The following is an 18,562-nucleotide window of genomic DNA, read 5'->3' as shown; positions in this document are numbered from 1 at the left end:
AAGAAAAACAAAATACGCTGCGTCAACTCGTCAATATAATTAAACTAAAAAATAAATACCGTTCGCGTGAAAATACAAATTATTTACAACGTCTTAGAATAGGAACGCACGAACACACGCACACAGTCAAGGTCGATAGGCGCGCGGTCGTCACATCGGCGCGTAACCGTCACTTCTGGGTATGGCGAGGCACAGCACGCCGCTGCCTATCAGGAAAATCCCGAACAAGTAGATCGGCACGACGCAGTTCAGGTCCAGAAGCAACCCGAACGTGACGTTGCCGAATATCGCGCCCAGTCTGCCGCAGGTCACCGTTAACGATAAAGCTAACGCCCTAGACAAAAAAAAAACAAAGAAACCAACCCTAACAAAAGTTCGATTCGATTTTGTCGAAACAGCGAGGGAAAAATGCTTATACTAACTAACTAACCAATTTGAGACGTACCATCGTTTCATCACTCGAGCTAAGACCTTTCGAAAAAGTCTACTACAACCTTACAAGCGATTTCATCATTAAAAAGTGATATTTTTAACCTGGGACGTTTTTTTGACGTTCCCTGGACGTTGTTGCGACGTTGCATGGGATTAAGACTTTGTCGTATCGTTGTGGCGCGAAGTATGAGCCGCGGATGCCAAGGTGACTCTTACGACCTCTAGGTAACTTTGTGACCTAAATTTGACGTTATAAAAACGCTTCTCAACGAAGGTAAAATTTTTCGCATAAACCTCGGAACTGGATTCATTAACCACGTGAAAATAGAACGAGGTTAGGACGGAAAATTGACCAAGGAACCAATTCTACGAAAGGGGAGAAGTTTTGTCATTACTAATAACCAAGTAACGTGCTTTCGACGGACAATCGACGTACGGTATCGTAGGTTACGTCGCGCAATACGTAAGACGTTATTCTGACGAACAATAGACGTCGGATTCGCGTCGTATTTATGATTAAACGGTATATTACGGTGAAAATTACCTCAGATTGGTCGGAAACAGGTCGACGACGACGCACAAAAGGACCGCCTCGAGTACGCTCGTCAAAGATTCGAACACGCTGGACACGAGGAGGGTCTGCGTCGAGTTCTGCACCAGGTCCAGTGCCAGGGCAGACAGCCCTGACAAAATCAACCCGAACACTGAAAAAAAAACACACATGGCGGCGGGGGCGGGGGCGGATAAGGCGGAGCTCACCCAACACGAATTTCTTGCCGAACTTGTGCATGAAACAGCTGAGCGACGCGGACGTCGGCAGGCAGCTCAGAGCGATCACCAACGTTTCGAGGAATACGGTGTTGCCGATGGTGAAATTGCACTGGCCGGGTCGCGAGGGGCGAGTGGGGCGGATCTGGGAGACCGCGCAAATGCCCGCGGTTTTGTCCGGGTGCCTCGTTTCGTACAAGTTGAACCGTTCGAAAATCTCGGGGAACCACAGTACGAGGGTGTAGTAGCTGGAAGGTGTCAAAAGGATACCGATCGTTCCGGTACATTAGATCAGAGTTCTCCCAACAATATCACGTTCTTACAACCTTGCATGGTTTACGTAAATATTTTTTTGTTTTATTATCTTAATCTACAGAATTTACTAATGGCAAACAAGTGGTTCTATATTTGTTGCAAGGAGTCTGTTGTAAGAGGTTAATTAATGGCCAATTGATGTATGTATTCATATGTCTGCTGTGTTTTTTCTGGTTTCGTGATGGAGTGTTTCCCTTTCGCATTTTAGAGTCATTACATTTTAGAGCATTTTTGGTCGATAAAATCGACATCCAGTCGAAAGCTGTGCAGAATGTAATCAATTCTTCTACCAATGAAAAATCCGAGTCGACTAGTACCAGAATTAATTATTAAGGTGGGGGACGAGTCCAGCGACGATAGTGATTATTTTGATGTAGAATAGCTTTTTTTTTATAAATATTCTAACATCGTTTTATAGCTAAGTTTACTCTTTCATTTATATTTATAATAGACATTTTAAAGTTAGAATGTTTTTTTCCCTGCATGGACCAATAATAATCGAGGAACCTCACCGATGAAACAGATTTCAGCACGAAGTACCGAAGTTTGAGGGTTACAAAGAGGTAGACTTGAGGTTAGACCTTCATAAAATTGCCGGATGATGTCGTAAAAACGGCATATCTTTGGGAAATGTATACCGTCCGATTTACGTCATTTTTCGCGGATAAAATTTTTGACCCCGCTGGGGTTCGAACCCGGGATATTCGGGTGATGTGACGTCGCCTCGACCGCAGAGGTAAATCGGGTGGGCGGTCTATTTGCTCGTGTCGTTGGCATTTAAAGAAGTGTAGACCCAAGTCGTAGTGAAAGCTAAAGTCGGTCGCTCTTTCGAATGGCAAACCAAAAAAAAAATCACGCAATCGAAATAACATGTTTGAGTAATTTAATTTATTTGAACGCCTTTTCGCGAAATAAAAAAGAATTAAATATTTGTCAACGGCGTGTTTGAGGACGCTTACCTGGTAAAATATTTGGTTGGCCGGAGTTGCAATGTGGAATTTTTTTTATTTCTAGATGGACGCCCTTGAACAGAGGCGCCAGCGGTTTTTTTTTGTGGGGAGGCAGGGAAATGTCGGAAGAGTGCCATAAAAATGAAAGAATCCGGCGGTCCAACATTTCTCTCAAACCTGTTCCGGAAATATGAATTAAAAAAAATTCAGTTCAATTCCCCTCGTACTTTTATATGCATACTTAGTGGTTATATGGGTATACGCGTGATCGCCATTGGCTCTGCCATCACGGCGACGAAAATCCACCCGTTCGCTCCAGGTTCAAACCCCGACTGGGTCAAAAATTTTATTCGCAAAAAAAAAATTAAAACGAAGCAAATCGTATTTGAAGCCGCTACAAACCCGCAAAAAAAATCTTTCGGATACATTAATAAAAAAAAAGTCAGATCAATTCGAAAATTGAACTGAGGTGGCTTTTATTTGATGAAAATCCATTTATCAAAATAAATAAGAACTACAAGTTCAGTTCAAAGACACGGTGTATAATTTCGTGAAAATCTGAACTTTTAGTTCTTATTTATTCAGATCAATTCCCTTTAGGGCGTCGTACGTTTATCTCATTGATTGATTAATTATTTTTGGTATCAATATCGCCCCGCACCGCACTCACAAACTTGCATAATCGCCGGAAATATAAAAATGCAATTAAGCTACAATTTGAATTTTTATTATAACAAGCATAAGAAACACCCCTTGAAAATTACTGTCTATCGGACTTTCTCAAAAAAAAATTACATATTTGCTTCATGAGTTTCTGCATTTGCAGTTATATGCATATTTGGTAGTTATATATACGTCACGATCTAATGTAATGAAGAAAATTTGATAATATTGATAACTTTCAAAGCGAAATAGGATTTCTTCTAAATGTTGTTACAATAGATAATTGTCTACTTCTACTTGAACAATTATTTCCTCATCTTCATTTTCTTGATCTTGCAGAATCCCTGTTAGCTGTTCTGTGAAAAGGGATGGATGCATCAATTGTCTCTTCATTAGAATCATAAATAATTTCTTCTGTTGTACCATTTTGTGACAGCCACAATTCTTACTAGAACCCGTCTTGCAATCACAGAAAATAGAATTGATCAGGTTTTCTGGAGCAAGGGGGAGTAGAACTTGGATTGGCTCCAATCCCATTCTTCTGGGTTCAGCTCATTGCCTAGCCACGCTTGAACTTGATAATACACACGATACAAATGCTGACAGGCAGAAAAAGTGATGATATCAATAGAATCAATCAATCAATAATATTTTTCATATTAGTATAACCGTTATGACCAAAATGTCTCTTTCTTATTTTTATTTACATTGAACGTCCGATGGTGAGTCGTGAGAAAAAAAGTGCCCGAACAATTTTCGTAGAGATAAAAGAAAAATAGAAAAAACCTCGATTTTTGACAAAAAAAAATTGAAACACAGCGGCGGGCCCCCAGACCCCACCCACTCACCTCGCCATCAGTCCGAAGTCCGCGAAACACGTGATCGCGAGGTACTTGAGGTACTGCTGACTGGCCAGCGCTCTGACCCGCTCCGCGACGTTGCCGACGCTTCGCCACAGGGAATACCCTGCCGGTTTTTTCCGCATCTTGCAGGTGGTCTGGTGGATAGCCTCCCCTTCGAGACGGCGCACCTGCAATGATGCGAAACGTCAGCACGACAGACGTGACATGACGCACGGTTTAACGAGACGGATATTAGTGGAGACGCGGAACTTATCGAGGGACCCGCCCCCGGGTATAAGCGCCATCCCCGACGAAAACAACTGCCGGTATTTCCACGTGGTGATGGCGGGACCGGCTGGATCGCCTTACGAGGGCGGCCTGTTCAGGCTCGAGCTGTTCCTACCCGAAAACTACCCCCTCGCGCCGCCGGGGGTGCGGTTTTTGACCAGAATCTACCACCCGAACATCGACAACCTAGGCAGGATCTGCCTGGACCTGCTCAAGGCTCAGTGGTCTCCGGCGCTACAGATCAGAACCGTCTTGCTGTCGATCCAGGCGCTGCTAGGCAGCCCGAACCCGGACGATCCGCTCGCCAACGATGTGGCAACGCTGTGGAAAACTAGGGAGGGCGACGCGGTCGCGACAGCAAGGGAATGGACCAGGATATACGCTATGGAGTAGCGACCTCGGCCATTTTCAGACACGTTATTAAATAAAGCACTTGGTGTGTTGTGATTTCTTGAAGAACTAATTACAGTATGTTAAGTGTTAAACTAATCAAATAGGTCAAGATCTGGAAACGCGATCTCTAAGGGTACGTCTGATAATTGAAGAGTTAGAAGAGTACTTTTCACCAAACTACTGGATTCCTCCTGCGTCGATTTTTGTTTCCCCAATCATCCCGTTGGCTCCTTCGGAATTTAACCGAAACTGAAGAAGCCAACAGGATGATAAAACTGTCTTCAAACAGCTCGGTCTTGAAAAAAAAAAAACACACAAAACTACGTCAGCAGAAAGACCAACAATTGCCCAATAGGCTGACCGGAGACGAAATTCTTATGTGACGACGAATCAGACGGTAAGTTTACTGATCTGTTTTTTTTTGCCGAAAAGTAAAACATTTTTTTCGTCAGAAAACCACCCACATGTTAACGATGACCCTTCATTTTGACAGTTTAAAGGGCTTTAAAGAAGTATCTTTCATCGATTTGAAAGGAAAAATGGTAGATATCAGTCGTTCAACAAGAAGAAGACAAGGACGACGGTGTACAAGACTCACCGGATAAGTTTCCATCGGTCTTCCCGTGTTGAAGGCGTACATTTTTTGGAACACCATTTTGGCTTTCTCGTATTTCCCGTGGTCCATTAGGTACTTGGGTGTCTCTGGTAGGTAATAGATGAGCACGTAGCTGATTAGGCTCGGCAGACTGCAAACGAGCACGAATATGCGCCAAGGGCTCAAGGTGACGCTCGGCGCGTAGAGGTCGACCATGTTCTTGCTCAGCAGGCACCATGCCACACCTGACCCGGTGAAGGGTAGAGTAAAGTGGAGAAACGTCCAAGTAATTTACCATTTTTTTAAAAATCCTAGTTGGGTTATGAGAAGTAGTATTTCTTTTTTATGATTTTGAGATATAACATTTTGAAACTCAAAGAACACACACACACCTATTTTTAAACAGTAAGGAAGACAAAATGACAGCTTTTTTAATTAGTTTTCTTTTTTTTTTAATCGGGAAATATCTATTAAAATTAAAATCTGGTAAAATTTCTGTAGAAGAATTTTCCGTTTTTTTTTTAAAGCAGCGAGAAAATATCGTTTCCTTTTATTTTTTAAAATCTTAATTGAGGTATGGCAGAAAAATGTCAATTTATTAGAACCTTTTTCTTTATCGAGTTGTATAATCTCAAAGTTCTATAAAATTTTTTCTATTAATTTCTTGTAATTTTTATATTTTGAAAATCGTAATACAGAAGAATTTTTGAAACGGTCATATTATGAAATCCCAAAATTTAAACTCAAATTCGAAAATTGTCCGCTGATTTTTGAAATAAATGAGTTACGAGAAAATGTCAATTTATTATAAACTTTTTTTTCATCAAGTTGCATAATTCCAAAATTATATAAATTTTCTTCTTTTTTTAAATTTTTTGGATTCATAAGAGTTAATTTCTTGTAATGTTTATATTTTGAAAATCGTAATAGAGTTATGAGAAAATGTTCCTTTTTTAGCCTTAACAGAGTTATAAAATTTCAAATTTTTCCTTTTTTGGTATGACTCATTGTCAAATTAAAAAAGCTTCGCCTTCATTTTAAAACAGTAGTTGAATTTATGAGAAAAATCATTTTTTTACTCCATATTTTTAAAAATCCTAGTTGAGTTATGAGAAAATGCAAAAAAAATAATGATTTTCTCTTAGTAAGTTGTAATAAAAACTCAAAATCGCATTATTTTTGAAATAATAGTTCGTGAGTTGTAAAATTCCAAAGTTTTATCATTTTCCCTTTTTTTTTAACGGTCGTTGAAGTTCAATAAAAAAAATAGTTTTTGGAGTAAAAAGAGTTGAAATGGTCCATTTTTTTTTTAATTTTTTTTAAGTGGAAAATAGTTTTTGGAATCATAAGTTATTTTCTTTGTAGCAGTTCGAGGCATGGAAAAAAATGTCAATTTTTTATAACTACTTTTTTAATTGTCCATTATTTTGAAAGCCCAATCGAGTTGTAAAATTTCAAACAAAATGTCACTTTTGATTTTTTTTTCGGATTGTGATATGGGTTTACATAAAATCCCAAATTTAAAATCGCATTCCAAAGTTTGGATTTCATTTTTCAGATACCAGTTCGAGATACGAGAAAACGTCTTTTTTTAAATAAAAATCCGTTGAAATGGGAGCTATTTGAAATCTCCACCTGGGAAAAATTTTCCCTTTTTAAAAAGTAGTTTGTTGGAGTGACAAGAAAATGTAATTCTATTCTATTTTTATCAATCGAGTTACACACAAAACACCAAATTTCAATAACTTTTTTTTTTCTCAGAGAAATTTACTCTTTAAATTCTACTCAAATTCCTCGATCTAACTCTCTTTTTTTTGGCAAAATGGAGGGATTTTATGATTTCGCCTGGCAATTTTTTTTTGCAAATTTTGGTTGAGTCACCAGAAGAATTTACAATTTACCAGGCAGGATGATGATGCCGAAGTTCCAAAACACCTCTAGCCTCCCTAGGTACCTGTCCCTGTCGCCGTTAGACAGAAACTCCCCTAGGTACGGAAATACTATACTGGTGGCCCCGATTATCCTAAAAATTGACTCGATATACCGGGCGGTCAAAAAAAAGTGGGATAAAAAGATCCGTTGCGAATTTGTTGATCGCTCACCCGAAGCCATTGAAAAACCGGCAAACCAAAAACACGTCGAAATTTTGGGCGGCTGATGACAGCGCGGCCGCGAAGAAGTCCATCAGCAGAGACAGCATGACCGCCACCTTCCGCCCCTGACTGTCAGCTATCGAGCCCCACACGCCGCACCCCAACAACATCCCTGCAAAATCGCACTAAAAATTTCACCCCGACCCCCGTTATTTTCCTTGAACGAAGTATACGGGCCGTCCAATTCTCCAAAATTCGATAATATTTAGATTTCGTGAAAAAATTGTCACCCTGTGAGTTTCCAAGATGCGGGTGTGTTAAACATCTAAAAAAAATGGCTGTGGAGTAGAAAATATAATAGATAAGAACTAAAAGTTCAGATTTTCATTTCCAATTATATATATTGTTAGATGTAGATTTTAAGTTTAATTAATAAAAATTTTAAGTAAAAAAAATTTCTTTTAATAATTTTATTTACACATTTAGGCCGCGCACAGCCCCTACTATGGTAAATATCAAACAATTTAATAAACATGGGTGTATGACACATCGACTAGCACATAAAAGGAGTGAAATAGAGGGCCAAGAACCGAACCTTGTGGAACCCCTATATACGCCCCGTATATAGGGGAAAACGCGCGAAAAGTGGACAGCCCGTATATACGGGTCAGTGTCGGCGGCGGTGACCCACATTCCGCCACTATTTACCCACTAACGATATCGCAGTCAGTTTGCCCTTATCGGCTGACGTCAGCGCGAAGTCGCAGCCGGCCGAGGGCAAAACAAAAGAAAGCGCGGTCGAGCTTATCGCGCACGTAGCGTATACGACGCCGCTGATCGTCAGGAGGAGCCACTGGAATTTTCCCACCTCTGCGAGAGTAAACAAAAATCGTTATTAATAAGCGGAAAGATATCGGCCTACTTTGATTCGTTGAGTCGTCGACGTCATCTATCGCGTAGAGGTCATCCGAAGGTCGAGATTTTTTTTCTCTAAACAAACGTTTAGAGAAAAAAAAAAGTAAAAAGTAAACACTTTTCATCGCTCCGAGGTATTTATAAAAACACACGCTTTTGCGCGAAAGTGCTTAAAAGCTACCAAAAATAAAATATAGGTTTTAGTTTAATTAATAACATTTTTGCGTTATAATTTTTGAAAAACAAGTGACAATTTCTGGAAATTTTCTGAATAAAGTCAAACGTTCAAAGTTCTAAGTCATCGGGAAATCCAGTTTTTTTTCTAGGCGTTTACTTTCGGTGGCTACAAATTTATTTATTTTTATATTAAAAAAAAAGAACCCATTTATGTACGAAAGCCCTTAAAAATGAAACAAATTTTTGAGTCAGAATTTCTGAAAAATAAATCTGAATTTCAAGAAAATAAGTCAGAACTTCTGAATAAAGTCTGATTTTCTGAAAAAGAAGTCAGAACTTTTGAAAAACAACCCAGAATATCCGGAAACAACTAAGTCAGAATTTCGAAGTTAAGAGGGAATTTCTGAACAATATGTCAGAAGTTCTAGGAAAAAACTCAACATTTCTGAAAAACAAGTCAGAATTTCTAAAAAATAAGTCACAATTTCTGAGAAACAAGTCAGAATTTCTGACTTAAGAATTTCCAGAAAATGAATCAGAATTTCTGACTAAAATCAAATTTTCTGAAAAATAAGTCAGAATATCTGAGATACAAGTCAGAATTTCTGACTTAAGTAAGAATTTCTGACTAGAGTCAAATTTTCTGAAAAATAAGTCAGAATTTCTGAAAAACAAGCCGGAATTTCTAAGTTAAGTGGGAATTTATAGAAAATAAGTTAAAATTTCTGAAAAACAAATCAGAATTTCTGCAAAATTTCCGAGTAAAGTCATATTTTCTGAAAAGCAGGTCAGAAAGTCACCTGAAAGTTGAGTTTTCCCTTCCAAACCTTTACTTTTAATAGCTCCAATCGTTTCATGTAACAAAAAAATAAAAAATAAATTTTTGTTTGTTTTATTAATTATATTAATTATTTAATTGAGGAACAAGTCAGATTATCTGATATAAGGCAGAATTTGTAACTATTATGAAATCCCTATATTTGATGGGAAGTTTTTGTCATTACTATTACCAAAATTGTTTAGAAAAAAAATAGAAAAAATACCTTAAACTTATAAGTGATAAGTGAATTTATTTCAAATTTCCGTCATGTTTCAACCAGAACTCGACAAACAAAAAAAATGATACCATAAAAAAATTCTGATATGTTTCTAAGAAAACTTACTTCAGAAATTCTTACTTATTTCTAAAAAATTTGCCTAAGTTAAAATAAAATTTAAAGTCAAAAAATATCAAAGTACCAAAAAAAAAAAACCTTTTTTTTTAAATCGCCTGTTCCACGAAATTTGTAACAAAATTTGTCTTTTGTTCCACCACCCTGTATAAAATAAATTATGCAAATCAAAAAACGCCTATAAGTAAATATATACCGGCTGGATAGTTTACGATACCAATTGTTGGATTCACTTATAAAATAATGCATTTCTATATATACAAGGTGGTCAATTAAATTTCTTATTTTAAATGGAACGATATGTGCTGGGTGGCCTATTAATAAAGGAGGCCGGTCAAATCTCAGGAAACGTTAGTCCTATAGCTTGGAAAAAAACTGGAAATCAATTTCAAGTTCAAAAAATGACCGCTAGGGGGCGTAACCTCTAGAAAAAGTTGAATTACTTTTTTTGGATGAACAAACAAACAAACATAAACAATAATTGAACATTAGGGTGAGCTGTTTGTAATAGAATCGATCGCTCCAACTGAAAAATAAAACAAAACTAAAAACATTTCACGCAATGATGACGTGAGCAAAATATCAATTAAATTAATCAACTTAATAATGAATTATTTAATTCTGAAACTCACTGGAATATTCCAAAGCCGTCTCGAAGTCGCAGTGTCTTCGTTCGACGAAATCCTCGGAACCTGCGAAGCGAAAACAGCTCCGAATAGGAACCCGTACCCTCCGTGCCCCCTCCCCCCACACTCACCCTCCAAGTCAACGTCCGCATACACGCTGAATGACAGGTCTTTCGGAGGCATCTTTCTGGACTGAAGAAACGGAAATTTTTTACGTCTGAGCGTTTGTTTGGAGACGCTCTTATCGAACGTCTAGCGTCAACAACAAACGTCGCCTTGGTTCGTATTCGTCCGAGCGCGCCCTCTGGCGGACGCGCAGGTAAACACGCAGACAATGACATTGGCATTACTGACGTTCCGAACGAAGGTTTTAATCTTGGCCTGGTTGCGATTTAAACAGGCAAATGGTTCGTGTGATAACGATCGAGGGAAGATTTTAAATATTATAATTTTGTTGATACAGGGCGGCCCAAAACTGCCCCCCCCCCCGACATCAACTTTGTTATTTTAAATGGAACACCCCGTATATAACGAAACGAATTTTGCATAGTGTAGGCGTAAATGGAGGGTGTGTGTTGTTTTTCCATATTTTGATCGCCCTATATAAAATTGTGTTGTGACGCTACTGATTGAGGTATCGCGACGAAACTTTAACCGCAGACTAAGGAGATGATACGCTGCTCAATCAGTTTGACAGATGGGCCTCAGCTTATACAGGGTGTCCCAAATAGGTGGTGGCGCCGTTTTGGCGAATTCAATTAACAAAATCTCAAGGTTTTAGATCATACCCGTATAAATTATTGTTGAATTTAAAGCTGCCCACATTAAGTCACTCCTTGGCAATATTAGTTATTTTTTAAATAACAAAGGCACGATATTATTTCTTTTAAAGATATACCACTCCAGATATAACCTTTTGCTAACATACAGGGTGTCCATTAATACGTGGAGATTATGAGAAAAATAGACTCTATACTACACACTTAAACAAATTTCATATATTTATAATATAATAAATTATAAACTAACAAAAAACTTGCAAACTATGAACTTTTGAAACAGAATATGAAAAACAACAAAAACAAACAGAAAGATTGTGATTCATAACCAACAAATTAACGAAGACTTTTTAGTTAACTTTTTTTTATATTTATTTATTCAAATTTGTTACCTTGGTCAGTTAGCCCATAAACTTTAATTACTTATATTTTTAATACGCCACTCTCAACAGAAAATTACAACAAAGAACTTAATGTCATTAAACGAATTGCACTGAACAACGGCTACAATCCGTCCATTATAGATAAAATTATAAATAAAATACAAATCCAGACAACACTAAACTCTATTTATCCGAAACCTAATACAGAACACGAACAATTTAGAACAATTACATAAATAGGAGAACCCAGTGAAAAAGTTTCAAAACATTTGTCAAAATGTGATTTAAAAATAACTTTCAGAACTAACAACAAAATAGGAAAATTGTCATGTGAAAATATATAAATTCGTGAAAATCTGAACTTTTAGTTCCTATTTATTTTGTGAAATGGATTTTCATCAAGTAAAAGCCACCTCAGTTCAAAAAAGTTCGAGAATATTTCGCAGAATCTAAAAGTGTAATAATATACGAGGTGTTTTATTTAAAAAATGAACGTTACGAGTATATCATAAGTAACCAACATTTCTGAAAAAAAATTTATGGCAAATATCAAGATGGATGGATTCTTATTTTTATTCAGGAGTACATAAAACCTAACTATACTAATTTCCATGAAGTTCACTTAAACATTATACCTGTTTATGGCTCAGTTTTGCTGGATGGATCGTACTAAAGAGAAATGAAATGATTTTATCATACAGCATGGACTAAGAGATGTTTTTATATTGAAAATGGCAACATATTCGTATTCAGGACTACCTAGAAGTACCTAGACTAATGAACAAACTTGCAAATTTCAAAAATAATGCTAAAAAAGATGTTTCGAGGGACATTTATTTTTTAGTATTATCTTAAAACAATATCATTAATGAATCTTAGTAATCGAAAAAAAAGTTTGGCAGTCGAATATTCGCAAAATTGCTTTTACAAAGGAAACAGTATGATTTTGATATTTACGAACCGTAAACAAAGATTTTACGCGGGTGTACAGTTCTTAAGTGGGACACGCCGTATATAAAACGACAGAGAATTAAATCCCGAACCCAGTAAAATTGCTAAATACGGGGCAGTCCATTTAAAAAACTTGCGTTTTTTAATTATAAAAAACACTTGTTTGATGCTCGTTTGTGACCGCCCTGTGAAATATATAAAAAAAGTTCAGTTTTCTCGAAAACCACTCAAATTTTCGATGATGATGACAAAAAATTCTCCAGATCAAGGGAATAATATGAATTTTTAAAAATATTCACAACACTCCTTTTAAAAAAAATAAACTGCGCCACTGTTCTGGTAACGGAACACCATGTATACACAAAAATACTATAAATACGCTTTTGGATCAAAATTGGAATAAAACCCGAATCCGTAAATATTTCCTTGATTTTTACCGATCGCGGTGAAACTTTCTGCACAGAAACGTCACTTTTGTGTGAAACGTCAAACGACGTTTGATATCGACGCGTCACACCAGTCAAAAAAAAAAGAATACTCACCGGCACGTCAACGAACACCGCACCCGCCACCAAACCGGAACACTCGAAACCATCGATGCTCGAGCCTCGATCGGCCAGCAACTTCGGCAAATAATGAATCAACATCGACGTCACACAAGGTCACGAGTTCACTCCACCGGCCGCTTCGATCTCTATCGATCCGTCATCGAGCGAACGCACGGTTCGCTACGCAATGGCCTACGCCGGTTCCTACCGCTTTTTTTTTCCACCCCCCCCTCCACCTACCCAACTCGCGGTCAAAAGTTCTAAAAATAACGCCGGCGTTGCATCGCGTTGACCTCTGCCGTTTCTTCTTTATCAACGCGCGCGCAAATAAACCGCCGACGCCGTTACGCAAACAGTCGAAGAATCGCGGGGCTCACCAAACAAAACAATCAAAGCGGCAAGGGATTAACGTTTTTATTGCGTCTACGTTAATTGCCGGGGCGTCAAAGCAGGCGGCGATCGCTGAACGCGGCAACGTAGCAGACGATCCCGCGACGCGGCATCGGCTGTTCGCCGAAAAAGTTCGCGGGCGCCGTCTTCGGCGGCCCCGCGGGCGTCTCCTCGGCGACGCTCTTGTCCAACCAGCCCATGTCGCCGTCGTTCGCCACCAGGACCTCTTCGTACACTTGCGGCGGCTGCGAAACATCGCGAAACGGTTAAAAACCGGCGCTCTTCGTTACCGACCCTTGCCGGTAAAGCAGGGCGCGTAGCGCGTCGCGTGCCGTAACGACCGGGCGCGTTCACCGGTGGTACTTTTAAGGATAGAGAATTTTGAGGCGAGTCGAACGCTCGACTTTCGTCGAAATGATATTGGAAAAAGCGAAGCAATCACCGCTTTTTTGCTAACGAAGAAAGCGGTGGTTTAACTGACGAGCGTCCGTCGCGGAGGGTTCCCTAAGTCTCCAAGGGTGAATGCGCCCGTGTCGAATACATTTAGCCGCCGACAGGTCCGCTAAAAATTTTTTGAGGAGCCGTTAATAAAAAACGGTGGAAAATGAGGCTGTATGTGTGTTATACAGAGTGCAGGGAAAAATTCATCCGGAAATCGCTCAATACGTTGTAAAATGTTATAAGTTTGAAGTGAAGTTTGCGTCTTGGGAGCTACGTACGATTGCAAATCGAATTACAATAGGGGAATATTCAATTTTGCAGTGCATGCGTACCACAAGATCGCGCAGGGGCGGCACGATCGCGGGGGGCGGACTCCTGAACGGCTCCCGAATCTTTTGACACTGTAGCATCATCAGGACGAACCACATGTACTCGTTTCGCGTTTCCAATTGCTTTTCGGTGTCGCTTAGGTCGGCCAGTTTGTCGAACCATTGGCGTAGCGGGCGTTTATCTTTAAAGGAGACGTAATACCTATAGCGCATGCCGAACTTCAAGTCACAGCGTTGCCGTAAATTGCATGTTTTCGTTTGATCGAAATATTTTACATTGGAAACATTTGTCACGTACGATATCAACGATGTTTCCAATGTTTCGAAGCTTGATTTTGTAGATATCGATTAACAGCACGAAAAGGCAACTTTGAAAATCTCTAATCATTAATAATTAGAAATTATGCATGTTCACTGAGATCACTAATATCATTTCAAGTCACTGAAATCAATAGAATCAGTGGAATTTTGAACATTTATGGAGTTGGAGTCACACAATATTTTTGAATTATTTTTTGAGACATTACATTAGAAAACACGAACATTATGTAAACATCCTAAAAACAAAAATTTGTACACCGAAAGCCTTTGTTCCATTTTTTGACACTCGAAAATCGCGAACGCCTGTGTCTCGCAAAAAAAAGTAAACGTGCAAACTGTGTACCAACATGACAAAAAAACTATCCAAGATCGAACGTACACCCGATTACAAGTCACCTTACTTTTTGAACACACCTCGTATAAAGACTCTAATCCAACAGCTAAATAAACTGACAACAGTTCCTTTCAGAAATGACGATAATCGAAATATATAAAGATATAACATGTATCTATATATACATATTAGAAGTTTGTTTATGGGTGTATAAAAATACAAATAAATTACAAAAAAACGGAGATTTTCACGGCGACGAACTTAGTTTAGTTTTGAAGAATATTTATAGGAGCTTCGACTGGCATGTCAATATCACGATATTAATCCTTTTACGAGTCGGTAGGGGGCGCTTCATGTCATGTCATGTCATGTTTTTATGTAACGTCCACTGCACAAGGCACAAGCTAATACTAAAGAACACGCTAATTGTTGGATGTTTATTCTACATGCTCTGACTTGCAACAACAAAGTTTTGTTTCACAGATAAATCCAGTGGGGCATTTACCCACCAGTAAACATTTTCAAAAAATAAAGCATAATCAATATTGTATTTTCAATGTAATCTACATGCTATAGACTTAACAAAAATGGGAATACAAATCCAAAATATTTTTTTTACTATTTTGGATTTACTTGAAAATGTGATACAAATTTATGTACCTCTTTTGTTAACTTTTGAAGTAATATATAAGATCTTTCCTTTACACATAAATTAGCGATTTCTACGGTTTTATGCCCTTTAGTAGTGATAATAATCAAATTTCCAAATGGATGTGACAAAAAAAATCATAGAATAGGTGGTGCATTAATCTGTGAGTCAGTGATGTTTTGAATATAAGGAAGGACAACAATTGCAACTGTGGGATTGCTTTCGGCCTCATTGCTATTGGAAGAAGTCTGTGGTGAATTGTATTTTGCGATGGAAGCTCTGATGTGGAAGTTATCAGAGAGAAGAGCAGCCGTAAGGTGTTTTAATTGCGGGTTCAGTGACTCTGGTTGAGACAGTTCTACGACTCTGTAAACAGAATAAGAATATCCACAGTATATAATTGTAAATGTAAACACCAAGGCATTGGTAGATGACAAACAGATCAGGAAATAGACCGCAAGCGATCAAATTTCGTCTACCGATGTTTACAAACGCGTTTCGGGATATTTTCGTCTGCTTATCGCTCAGTTTTGTACGGTGCAGACGTTAAAAATTGATGTGCGAGTAGCCGACGACCCGTGTCATCGAAAGCACAACAATTATATCGTCAATTGCGCATTGATTATTGGTTTTTCACTTTGGGCGCCACGCGTAACGCGGAGGGGATAGAACGTTGACGATTTCGCCTCACTCTTACCGCATTCTGGCACCAGCTGGACGAGGGCCTTCGCGAGCATGCTGTTGTAGAAGAAATTGAGCTCGGATCCGGCCATTGTCACTGAGATTTAGCTGCCTGTCACTGTCAAAAATTTCGAAACAAACAATAGAACAAGGAATAGGTAGATTGTTTAGAACATAGTAGATTGTTAATAAGACAAGACAACAGGTTCTTCTTCTCAGAGTTCCATCTTCTGTCGAAGGCTGCAAAAAGCTTAGTGCTCAGCTGCAACCGAAAGAGTCTCTCAAATTACTCACCCAGGATATTTTTACCTCCTCACTTTTTGCCAAACTTCTGGATTCCTCCTGCGTCGGTTTTTGCTGGCTCGAAATTGCTGACGTTTCGCCAATCATCCTGTTGGCTTCTTCAGAGCTCGACTGAAACTGATTTGGTTAGTTTTGTTGCAATTTAAAGGTCAAGGAAATCTCAGAAATTACTAAGCTTTCTGATACGAGTGTTCGTCGAATCCTGCATGATCATTTAGGTACGCATAAGGTTAGTGCAAGGTGGGTCCCTAAAAACCTTTCGGCTATTGCCGTGTCGAGTGTGCGCGGTCTTTTTTGGAACTCTGTGGGTCGGAACTGAAGCCTGCGATAGAAACTATTGTGACGGGAGATGAAACTATGGTTCTCTATTATGACCCTCTATCGAAAAAAGAATCAATGGAATGGCGTTGTAAGGGTGAAACACCTCTAAGAAAATTGCTGAGTCTGCCGGTCAACAAAAAAGTGGCCACGATCTTTTCTTTTCTTTTCTCCAGGATATCATCATCTAGAAAGCACCCTGTATATTATGGTTGATTTTACGTCGGAGTGACGTTGAAACGTCAAAAGTCAAGCGATGCAAACCCTAAACGAGCATTTCGAGTACAACAACAAGCTGGCGGCGGCGCTGCTCCAGTTCCTGCCTCCGAACGGTGGTTCCCCGCCCCCCTACTCCCACGCGTTACGATGTTTGACTAGTTAACGTTCAGATCGCAAGATGGTGCAAGTGTGGTGCGACAAGCTGGACAAGATGGGCGACAGCGTCGAGGAAGCAGCCATCAGGAGCGACTACATGTGGTTCCTGCTGGCGATGCTGCGCTGCGGGAGGGTCTGCGAGCCTTTCAGGAAACTGCCGCCGTCCCGTCTGCCGCCGCTGAAGCAGTTTATCGTAAAATTTTACGCCGCGGAGGGCTAAAAACCAGGATACAGTAAACGCGAGTTTGTCGTAACTCCGGTCGTTTTCGAGATACGGAGAGTCAAAATAAAAAAAAATCAGTAAAACCTTTCACCTTTCACGTCAGTCGCCTGCCATTGCCCGATCTTATCTATATTATTAGCTGAAATCAAGGCACGCCACTGGCTTTTTGCAGATTTTATATTTGTTTCACATCGGCGAATGGAATACGAAACTTTTTCGTTCCGTCCCCTTTTTTTCTATCAAGTTTCGTTTTCGAGATAAAAATTAAAAGACGCAGCCCTGCATTTTTCGAAGAAATCGTTTTTCTACCAATTTCTCAAAAATGTTGATATTTGGGAAGCGTTGCTTGTCATCTTCAAACAACCAAAACCGGTTTTAGATTTAAGCGGAAGAATTCTTAAATGGCGGCGTTTAATTCAATTTTTTACTTTAGTCAGCTTTCCTTTTTAATTTTGACAAATTTTGCAAAATGGAAAACGCAAACTGCTAAAAATACGTACTTATATACCTTTATTTCTTCATATCTTTAAAAATGCATAACTTTAAAACAAAAAAATTATTTTAATTTCAATTTTCAGCGTTTAGAAGTTAATGGACAGAAAGGAAACCTTTTTTTCTACGAAACTAAACATTTAGCTATTTATTTTTATTTTCTGGCCCTGTATAAACGATTCAAACTAAGTAAGTTCAGTATATGTATAGTATAAATAACTGGACTACTTTATAGGCGCATTTTTATATTTATGGATCACGCTCTATATTTGACAATAATTTCAAATTTTTTTCTTACAATATTCTCTATGAATTTATCTATAGCTTTATCTATAACCTGATTAACAACCTCAGTTAGGTGGACGTCTTAGTTGCAATTTAATTCGACCCCATATTTAATCAATAAAAAAAGTCGGCAGGTCGTTCCAACAGACTTGGCAACACCGCGATCTGTCTTCTCCTTTTCAGCCCTCCGCAATATCCACCCCTGTTTCGTCTTCCTCGACCCGTTGTTTTTATTCCAGCCGCCCCACGTCTACGAAACCGTGTTGGTATCGCACGACGCCGGATCTGTGAGCGTCGATAGAAAATCGTCGTCGCATCAATAAACACTCTCCGCGAAATTCCGTGCGTTTTATTTCACGTCGCCGAGCCGCGACATCTAGCGGCGCGCGGTCGAAACCACCGGGCGGCGACCTTTTTTACCGACCGCGAGCCTGGTAGATTAGCCGCTCGCGTCGTTCCGGGTCCAGTGTCCGTTGGCGATGAAAAAATGGTTCAAATTTGGAGAAAAAACCGTGTGCTTTCGGCTGTTTT

At 39.0% G+C, this 18,562-nt stretch overlaps 4 protein-coding genes across 4 annotated transcripts; 2 read left to right on the top strand and 2 right to left on the bottom strand.

Moving 5' to 3' along the window:
• Window positions 1–23: 23 nt before the first annotated feature.
• LOC132701275 (synaptic vesicle glycoprotein 2C-like) lies at window positions 24–13,114 on the bottom strand. The gene is made up of 11 exons (XM_060669073.1): window positions 12,885–13,114; window positions 10,361–10,421; window positions 10,236–10,295; window positions 8,048–8,209; window positions 7,349–7,511; window positions 7,148–7,269; window positions 5,250–5,491; window positions 3,977–4,158; window positions 1,192–1,448; window positions 977–1,136; window positions 24–334 (listed from the first exon to the last, which is right to left on the bottom strand). Exons 1-11 carry the CDS (start codon window positions 12,987–12,989, stop codon window positions 151–153), a joined length of 1,698 nt encoding a protein of 565 aa, XP_060525056.1. The 5' UTR covers window positions 12,990–13,114; the 3' UTR covers window positions 24–150.
• Window positions 4,196–4,651, top strand: LOC132700827 (ubiquitin-conjugating enzyme E2 N-like). Its single transcript, XM_060668394.1, has one exon. The coding sequence runs from the start codon at window positions 4,196–4,198 to the stop codon at window positions 4,649–4,651; it is 456 nt and encodes a 151-aa protein (XP_060524377.1).
• A 128-nt stretch (window positions 13,115–13,242) lies between the features above and the next one.
• Window positions 13,243–16,458, bottom strand: LOC132701276 (uncharacterized). Its single transcript, XM_060669074.1, has 4 exons — window positions 16,330–16,458; window positions 16,052–16,153; window positions 14,054–14,232; window positions 13,243–13,525 (listed from the first exon to the last, which is right to left on the bottom strand). Exons 2-4 carry the CDS (start codon window positions 16,125–16,127, stop codon window positions 13,334–13,336), a joined length of 447 nt encoding a protein of 148 aa, XP_060525057.1. The 5' UTR covers window positions 16,128–16,153; window positions 16,330–16,458; the 3' UTR covers window positions 13,243–13,333.
• A 437-nt stretch (window positions 16,459–16,895) lies between these two features.
• Window positions 16,896–18,384, top strand: LOC132701277 (uncharacterized). Its single transcript, XM_060669075.1, has 3 exons — window positions 16,896–16,988; window positions 17,046–17,224; window positions 18,271–18,384. The coding sequence occupies exons 1-3, from the start codon at window positions 16,913–16,915 to the stop codon at window positions 18,352–18,354; spliced, it is 339 nt and encodes a 112-aa protein (XP_060525058.1). The 5' UTR covers window positions 16,896–16,912; the 3' UTR covers window positions 18,355–18,384.
• Window positions 18,385–18,562: the final 178 nt, after the last annotated feature.

This window comes from Cylas formicarius, unplaced genomic scaffold (assembly GCF_029955315.1).
Source record: "Cylas formicarius isolate icCylForm1 unplaced genomic scaffold, icCylForm1.1 PGA_scaffold_4__25_contigs__length_36172078, whole genome shotgun sequence".
Taxonomy (NCBI): Eukaryota; Metazoa; Arthropoda; class Insecta; order Coleoptera; family Brentidae; genus Cylas; species Cylas formicarius.
This window is presented reverse-complemented; position numbering and strand designations above follow the sequence as displayed.

Coding starts and splice junctions, on each gene's coding strand:
- LOC132701277 (XM_060669075.1), top strand. CDS start 16,913: ATGCAAACCCTAAACGAGCATTTCGAGTACAACAACAAGCTGGCGGCG. Junction 16,989..17,045: donor CCAGTTCCTGCCTCCGAACG/GTGGTTCCCCGC, acceptor GTTAACGTTCAG/ATCGCAAGATGGTGCAAGTG. Junction 17,225..18,270: donor CGCCGCTGAAGCAGTTTATC/GTAAAATTTTAC, acceptor TTTTTATTCCAG/CCGCCCCACGTCTACGAAAC.
- LOC132700827 (XM_060668394.1), top strand. CDS start 4,196: ATGACGCACGGTTTAACGAGACGGATATTAGTGGAGACGCGGAACTTA.
- LOC132701275 (XM_060669073.1), bottom strand. CDS start 12,989: ATGTTGATTCATTATTTGCCGAAGTTGCTGGCCGATCGAGGCTCGAGC. Junction 7,270..7,348: donor CGGTTTTTCAATGGCTTCGG/GTGAGCGATCAA, acceptor GTCAATTTTTAG/GATAATCGGGGCCACCAGTA. Junction 335..976: donor CTGTTTCCGACCAATCTGAG/GTAATTTTCACC, acceptor TTTTTTGTCTAG/GGCGTTAGCTTTATCGTTAA.
- LOC132701276 (XM_060669074.1), bottom strand. CDS start 16,127: ATGGCCGGATCCGAGCTCAATTTCTTCTACAACAGCATGCTCGCGAAG. Junction 14,233..16,051: donor CCAGCTGGTGCCAGAATGCG/GTAAGAGTGAGG, acceptor TCTCCTTTAAAG/ATAAACGCCCGCTACGCCAA. Junction 13,526..14,053: donor CGCCCCTGCGCGATCTTGTG/GTACGCATGCAC, acceptor GATGTTTCGCAG/CCGCCGCAAGTGTACGAAGA.